The sequence below is a fragment of the Hipposideros armiger genome, unplaced genomic scaffold (assembly GCF_001890085.2).
Source record: "Hipposideros armiger isolate ML-2016 unplaced genomic scaffold, ASM189008v1 scaffold_1966, whole genome shotgun sequence".
Classification (NCBI taxonomy): Eukaryota; Metazoa; Chordata; class Mammalia; order Chiroptera; family Hipposideridae; genus Hipposideros; species Hipposideros armiger.
Window position 1 is genome coordinate 60,672 of NW_017733316.1, and position 8,797 is coordinate 69,468.

The window sequence follows — 8,797 nt, forward strand, 5'->3', positions numbered from 1 at the left end:
CAAATAAACATATGAAAAAAATGTTCATCATCATTTATTTATCTTTAGGGCACTACAGACTAAAACAATGAGATACCATTTCACATCTATTACAATGGCTAAAATCCAAAAAATTGACAATACCAAATGCTGCAAGTATGCCAAACAGCAGGAACTCTCATTTATTGCTGGCGGGAAGGAAAATGGTACAGCCACTTTGGTACAGACATTTTGACAGGCTCTTACAAAACTAAACATAGTCTTACCAAATGATTCAGCAATAATACTACTAGGTATTTACCCAACTGTTTTAAAGATTTATGTTCACACAGAAATTACATGTGAATGTTTACAGCAACTTTATTCATAACTGCCAAAATTTGGAAGCATCCAAGATGTCCTTCAGTAAGTCAATGGATAAATAAACTGTGGTACAACCATCAATGGAATAGTCGTCAGTGATATAAAGAAGTGAGCTATCAAAGCCACAAAAAGACATGGATAAATCTTAAATGCTTATTGCTAAGAGAAAGAAGCCAGTCTAAAAAATCTACATACTGTACAATTCTAATTGTATGACATTCTGGAAAAGGTAAAACTACAGAGGCAGTGAACCCATCAGTGATTGCCAGTGGTTTGGGGTGGGGGAGGGTTGAACAGGTAAAGCACAGTGGTTTTTTTTTTTTAGGGTGGTGAAACTATTCTGTATGATACTGTAATGGTTAATACAAGACATAAAGCATTTGTCAATATCCAAAGAACTTTATAGCACACAGAATAAACCTCAATGTATGCAAATTTTTAAAAAATTATTTAGGTCAAGAGGTCCATGAATAGAATGCAGAATGTGACAAAAGAGTCTAAATGCATTTCAAATGTATAAAACAACCTTACTGAAGGGAGTGGAGGAATAAAGTACTACCTTTGGAAATGAGTGGTCTGTAAGACTAAAGGCATTGTACTCTAGTTGATAAAGTTTCCCATGAGAGTACAGGTTAAGAATTCTGAAACCACCATCCATGTATACTGGAATTGCAATTAAGTAATTGGATGGCTAATGGCGGGAGCCAGGTTTTTCACTGTTGGAGGGGCAGGTTATAGATAGCAAGGAAAGGAAGCTACAATGATCCACGTAGTAATGGATTTGAGTTGGACACATCAGTATAAACTCATGTTTAGCTTAATATGGACACAGATGTTTAAACAGAAACATTTATAGATATTAGTATATAGATAGTGTAAACACATATATCTCTTGCTGTGTCAGCTGAGAGTGCCTAGAAGCAAGATATCCCAGTGGCAACAAGTACACTTAGTGCCTAGATCTTGGTTTCTCCAACAAAAGGAACCAAGGCTCCTCGGAGAAATGGCTGATTCTAGGACTGGGCAGGAAATACATATGATGAGCATGGAGCATCTTATAATACCAGAAAGTAAGACAATGCAAATGCACACGTGTGTGCACACACACGATGTACAAAGTATGTCAAAGGGATAGAGAGAAGCCAACTTCAAGATCTCCCAAAGGCCAAAGCTGGAAGAATTTGAACAATAAAGTAATATTGGATTATAACCCAAAGCTTTAAAAAACTGAGATAAATAGATGAGTAAATAAATAAATGGAGGAACAAGGCAAATTTCCCATGCAGAATGATTCCAAATCGTTTATGTAGATACTTTGCTGTCAAGGAAGTGGAAAATAACTCCCCACTCCTTAGGTGTGTGCTGCACACAGTGACTTTGTAAAGAGTACAGCATGGAAAGGGAGAAAAAAGAAAATAACTTCACAGTGGAGAAACCCGACAAATACTACCTCAAGCCAGAGGATCAAGGATAACAACAACAGTGATAAGTCATGTTGAGAGTATGTACCCTCAATATGATGTGACGAGAATGGCATTTTATCTGTTGTCTTCCTCCCAAAACATATTACCACAATCTAGTCAAAAACATCAAACAAATTCCAAATCACATTCTACAAAATAACTGACTAGTAATCCTGAAAACTGTCAAGAGATCTAAAAACCAAAGAATATCTGAGAAACTGTCACAACCATGAGGCGGCTAAGGAGACAAAACAACTGAGTGTAATGTGGGATCCTAGAACAGAAAAAGCCTATTATGGAAAAACTGAGGAATTGTGAAAAATGTATGGACTTTAGATAATAATAATATAATAGTGGTTCATTAATCATGACAAATGTACTATAGTAGTGTAAGATGAAACTGGGAACTTACAAAACTAAACTGGGTATTGGGTATATGGGAACTCTCTGTACTATCTGCAGTAATCCTGTAAATCTAGCTGTTCTAAATAAANCCAAATATTTCCAGTTCTCCTCTCTTCTGGGCCTATGATACAGTGTACTTTCTGGCCCCCTTGTGGTTGAATAGGGCCATGTGACTGATTCAGGAAAAGGAATTGTGAGAAGTGACGTGCTTCATTTCTAGACTGGATCCTTTACTCACCAATGTGAGACGCTTCAGAGTCTGCTCTCCCTCTGGCACAGCAAAAGGCAGGACTTCATATTGTGGTTGCTCCATCAGTTTGAGTCCTTGAGGGATTCCAATGAGTAGAGCACTTCTGGAACAAGAAATAAACCTTGTTATATGCCACAGATTTTTGGGAATGATTCGTTACTGCAATAAAACTTAGCCTGTCTTGGCAGACAAACTTTGTTTTATGCCCTGAGATTTGAGGGTGGCTATTCTGCATTATACACTGAGGCAGCGCCTCATGGAGGCTATCTGCACAGCTTTGTTTCCTAATGTGTTTTTCCCTAACAACAGAAACTCTATACCCATCGTTATGACTTGCCAGGTAAATAAATGTATTTCATTGTAAGTGCATACTTACTTCTACTTCTCAGAGTGATAGAGAATCTTATTCTTTTAATTTTTTTTATCATGGAAAATGTCAATCACATATAAAAGTAGAGAAACAGTGCAATAAACCATTTATCTACCTCTCAGTTTTAGCATCAACAACTCATGGTCATAGGTCTTATTTTATCTGTAGATTCACCCACTCTACCCCTTCCCTCAAAGCTGGATTATTGTGAGGCAAATCTCATGTAGTATACCTTTTCATCCCTAAATTTTTCTAGTTGTAAATTTAAAACCTAAGCACTTTACAAAGTAAAACTAGTAATGCGATGAACTCCCTTGTATCCAATACCTTCATCCACCTTCAATATGGACAATCTTGTTTCATCCATACCCTTACCCACCCATATTATTTTGAAACAAATTCCATGCATTGTATCATTTCATTGATAGATATTTCAATATGNCCCTCCACCCTCCACGGCACCCCGGAGGGCTCCCCCCGCAGAGCCGAGCACTCCAGGCGACCCGAGTGGGTGGGACCCGGCAAACAGCCGCCGAGATTCCCCTCCTGGCGTGAGCCGGCCTTCCAGACTTCACCGAGGGGACAAGAGGTGTGAGGGTCGTGATTCCCCGACCAGCTCTGGGGGATCGGAACACGAACCGGTCTAGGGCCCAAACTCGGCCCCCGGGAGGAAGAGGGCCAGACTCAGAGCCTACGGGCAGAGCGTCCAGCAGCTACCCCGCCCCCTCCGTGAAGGCAGCAGGGCTGAGGAGAGACCAAGATGTCTATTACGAGGGGCTCTTACCTCCCCACACCCCCGCGGAGCTCTCTGGGGACTCGACGCGACGCCGCGCTGAGGCGTGAAGAGCAGACCCGGCCGGGAGTCCCGGGAGTGTACGACGTCCGCTTCTGATTAGTTTCACGGACCTGGGAGTGAGCAGACGGCGCAGGCGCAGAGGAGGCTTTCCTACGGCTCGCACGCCCCCTCCCTCCGCGTCCGCGGCCTCCCTCGTCCCGAGGCGCCTGCGCGCTGCGCTGCGGGGTCTGAGCTGGGGGGCGCCGGGGTTCTTACCGGAAGTGCTTGCAAAGGTTCTGGGATGACGGCGACTGCTGAAGCTCGGCCTTAAGATCTGGACTCGGATTCCCACTAGATGCTTTGGAACCGAGATCGGGAGGCGACCCGCGTCACTGTCCGGCTTCCTTTGCCCTTTGCTGACCTAGATGCAGCTTCCCCCGCCCCCAGCCTCCTGCAGCCTCGGAGCGGGCGCAGCTTGCCGGCCTGTACCGGACACACCCGCCTGCCAGACAGCAAACCCCNAAAAAATAAGTAAATAAAATAAAAATAAAATAAAATAAAAATAAAGTATTTGGGGTTTTTACATTTGACTGTGGATGTCATAAAGTGATAGAAATTCCACTCAAAATAGCTCAGTTAAACTACAGAAACCAGACTAAGGAATAGCTGAAAAATAATCTAACTTCTTTGTTCTACCCTCCAGTGTCCTAGTCTTTATTCTAAGGTGAGGAAAATACCATCTCTTATAGTAATGAAATACCAATTTATGTAGAGCTTTCAAGTTGCTTTTAGCTGGCTCATATGTTGGCTTTTTTAAAAAGTCTTTCTTTTAGCTAAATTTGTATCTAGCGAAAAACTTTTAGTTTCCTTACTTCTATTTCTGGCTATTGGTTCCATTTAGAATAAGAATAAATTCCATTAGTGACAAAAATGAAAAACCAACAAACCTGGATTCTGTTCAAAATCATCAAGGAGTTTGTCCAAGTCACTGACTGCTGCTTTAAAATAACTATCCATCCTACTTGTAGGCTTATTCAGAATTTAATTCTTGTATACCTAGAAAATAAAAAGTATAATAGTTCATTTAATTCTCTAACATATAAATATTATGCCATCTACTGCATGCCAAGAAACTTAGTGAATAGACACAAATGAAATTTAAGAGTATTGCTTTGAGGAATCTACAGTTGAATTGGGGAATTTTCCTCTATATATACAAAAAATGAAATGAAAACCAACTCTAACAACATAATGTGCATACATAAACTATTGCAAATTTTAAAACATGTATCTAACTCATGGGTCAAAGAAAAATTCATAAGTAAAAGCTAAAAATAGTTGTAAGTGCCATGTGTGAAATAATGTAAAATATATTATATACAGATAAAAATACTGCATATTAAAACTTGTGAGACAGCAAAAGTGGTACCTCAACAGATCCCTAAGGCCTTAGATGCTTATACTAGAAAAGAAGACTGAAAATTTATAAGCTAAGAGCAGAAATTAAAGAGATAGAAAACAAACATACAAGAGAGAGGTACAAGAAAACTAAAAGTTAGTTTTGCAAATAAAGTAGATGAACCTCTGATCTGAGGGAAGAACTCCACCAAATGAGCCTGAGACACCTTGAAGGAGCCTATCAATGACTAAAGGGATAATATCAAAGGACACAGGAGACAAGTTGAAGGGCTCCCACTGGCTTAAACCGGACAACTGAACATCAAATGATTGAAGACTGCAGAGGACTGAATGCAAATCAAATAGATAAAAAACAAAAACAAGAGATCAAAATGATACTAAAAGCACAAACAAAAAACACCACCCATTGGAGTGTTGTTAGAGCACTAACTCATTACTCTGAAATTGATACATTAAAGAGAAGGCCCCAAGAATTTATCCTGTCCTTTATTTACCAAATGTGCTTTATAACAAAATAGTTGCTAAAGGAAAGTTCTTTAGATAAGAATTCCAGTATATAAATATAGAAGGATATTAAAAATCATCTCTTGGGCCGGCCGAGTGGCGCGATGGTTAAGAACTCGCTTGGGATGCCAGAAGGCCCCGGTTCGGATCCCACATATGAGGGCCAGTGACACTGCCCTCNCCAGTACAGAAGATACAAAAGAAATATTCTAAACAATATTATTTATTTGTAAATATGATAACCTGTTTTAAGTAATATGGTTACTCACTTGGCCATGTATATGTACTCTCAGATTTACAAACACAATATTTATGAAAAATGGTTTTAAAAAATCTCATGATTTAAAAAAATTGGCAGCAACATGTAAGATTAATCAGAAAACCAACAAAACCAATAGTAAGGAATCTCCTAAAATGGTTAAGGTGAGAGATAATGTGAACCTGTACTGAGATAGTGCAGTGCAGATAGAAAGGAGATAGATATAAAAGTAGCTAAAGACTAGGAACTATTGGAAAGTGAAAGCAAGGGAGAACTCTAGAATTCTGCCAGGTTTCTTTTGCGGGTGACTGTGTAGACAATGCCACTGACCACGACAGGCAATACAAAGCGGAGCAAGACTGAGGGAAAACATGAGTTCACATTTGCACTGTTGTTTGATGTACCTTGAGAACATCCTGGGGGAGAAGTCCACTAGGCAGTTGGATATAAGGATCTGGGCTGCAGAAGTCTGAGATAAAGAATTGGGAATTGGCAGCACATAGCTGTTAATGGATGAGATCACCTAGGAACAGAATATAAAAGAGGACAGGAGCCTGACATCAGATAACTAAAGATCACAATTAGTGTTTCTAAAGCCACTTCGGACCAAACTTTGCCCAGAGTTATATGTGCTTCTGTAGTAAAATATCCAATATATAATGTTAAATTACAAAAATCAAATTGTAAAACTTCATGCTTAGTATAAAACCATTTTTACAAGTTATAAAAAAAAATAGTACTAGCAAAGGCGCAGGAAAAAATATATAGAGAAGCAAATGCCAAGCTGTTAATAATGGTTTCTATCTGAGATTATGTAAGCCTTTCACATCTACATTACATACCTCTATAGTATTTTGCTTTTTTCCTTACAAAAATGTACTAATTTTGTAGANACAATGCAAATGCACACGTGTGTGCACACACACGATGTACAAAGTATGTCAAAGGGATAGAGAGAAGCCAACTTCAAGATCTCCCAAAGGCCAAAGCTGGAAGAATTTGAACAATAAAGTAATATTGGATTATAACCCAAAGCTTTAAAAAACTGAGATAAATAGATGAGTAAATAAATAAATGGAGGAACAAGGCAAATTTCCCATGCAGAATGATTCCAAATCGTTTATGTAGATACTTTGCTGTCAAGGAAGTGGAAAATAACTCCCCACTCCTTAGGTGTGTGCTGCACACAGTGACTTTGTAAAGAGTACAGCATGGAAAGGGAGAAAAAAGAAAATAACTTCACAGTGGAGAAACCCGACAAATACTACCTCAAGCCAGAGGATCAAGGATAACAACAACAGTGATAAGTCATGTTGAGAGTATGTACCCTCAATATGATGTGACGAGAATGGCATTTTATCTGTTGTCTTCCTCCCAAAACATATTACCACAATCTAGTCAAAAACATCAAACAAATTCCAAATCACATTCTACAAAATAACTGACTAGTAATCCTGAAAACTGTCAAGAGATCTAAAAACCAAAGAATATCTGAGAAACTGTCACAACCATGAGGCGGCTAAGGAGACAAAACAACTGAGTGTAATGTGGGATCCTAGAACAGAAAAAGCCTATTATGGAAAAACTGAGGAATTGTGAAAAATGTATGGACTTTAGATAATAATAATATAATAGTGGTTCATTAATCATGACAAATGTACTATAGTAGTGTAAGATGAAACTGGGAACTTACAAAACTAAACTGGGTATTGGGTATATGGGAACTCTCTGTACTATCTGCAGTAATCCTGTAAATCTAGCTGTTCTAAATAAAATTATTTTAAAAACTGAAATCAAAGCATTGGAAATAAAGTTGAGAAAATATTCTAGAAAGTAAAACAAAAGAGAGGGATGGAGAATCGGAGACAAGATTAGAAAATTAGAGAATCAATCTAATAAGGTCCAATATTCAAAAAAACAAGGAGTTCAGAAAGAAAGTGCAGGGGGAAAAAGGAAGCAAGTGTCAAAGAAAATACCCCCGACTGAAGGATATGGTCCCCAGGTGGAAAGGGCCCATTTAGGGCCCAACACAATGAATGAAAACCCTTACCAAGCCACATCACTGTGAAATTTCAGAATACCTGAGTGGTTTCTGGGCCAATAACATCATTTCATACTGCAATCTGCATCCCCCCCTTTTCCTTTCCCCAACATTCTTCACCACTCCATCCCATCCTGCTCTCCTTTTTCTCTTTTCTAAAGCACTTACTTACTTTACAACCTTCTGATATTTTGTATAATGCATTTATTACTTTTGCTATTTACCATCCGGAACTTCCTCTGTGAATTTAAGCTCTGTGAGGGTAGGGATCTTGTAGTTTTGTTGACCCATATATTCAAAGTATCTTGACCAGTGCCTGCCACATAAAAAAATGTTTAATATACTCTTAGTGAATAATTTTAAAAGCTTCCAGAGGAAATAACAGGTCATATACAAAGGAATAGTTGTCATTCTGGAATTAGACTTCTTGATAGCAACACTAGAATTAGAAAATAATGGAACCATGCTTCCAAAATTCTAAAAGTAAATTATTTACAACTAGAGTGCCATATTCAGCTATCAATCAAGTATGAGGGTAGAATAAAGAAACATGCAAGAACCCCGAAAATTTGCCTCCCACTCAGTCTTTCTTAGGAAGCTACTAGAAGATATACTCTACCAACTTGGAGACACCAAGGAAGAAGATGACCTAAAATCCTGGTACAGGCTATCCAACACAAGGGAGAGAGAAATGGAATTCAGAGAAGATCGTAAATCTACACTCTGGGGAAAAAGCTGTACAACAGGCCTAGAGAATGAGCCATCAAGATGGTCACAGGGTGATAGACAATTTCAGGATAGATGTTGCAAAACAAACAGGTTACCTGATGTGTCTGAATCTATAAAAAGGAGATTTATATATCTTGTCTGAAGGGTTGTTAATAGATTACATAAAATACATAAAAGATACCTTAAAAAGATATAAAACATACAAGATACATGAAAGGTAGATATATAGAAGAACTAATA

The 8,797-nt window shown here is 38.6% G+C and overlaps 1 protein-coding gene across 2 annotated transcripts in view; it reads right to left on the bottom strand.

The window, feature by feature from the left end:
• The window catches only part of ZFYVE16 (zinc finger FYVE-type containing 16), a 43,474-nt gene extending 35,361 nt beyond the window's left edge, over nt 1-8,113 (bottom strand). Inside the window, exons 1-2 of one of the 2 annotated variants that reach the window (XM_019634810.1) lie at nt 8,053-8,113; nt 4,553-4,661 (exon numbers count right to left, since the gene is read on the bottom strand). In XM_019634810.1, coding sequence (XP_019490355.1) covers nt 4,553-4,622 — 70 coding nt within the window. In that variant the 5' untranslated portion in view covers nt 4,623-4,661; nt 8,053-8,113. Of the gene's footprint in view, nt 1-4,552; nt 4,662-6,191; nt 6,313-8,052 lie in introns of those variants that run through there. The other variant, XM_019634809.1, reaches the window with a different exon arrangement.
• Between the last annotated feature and the right edge of the window lie 684 nt (nt 8,114-8,797).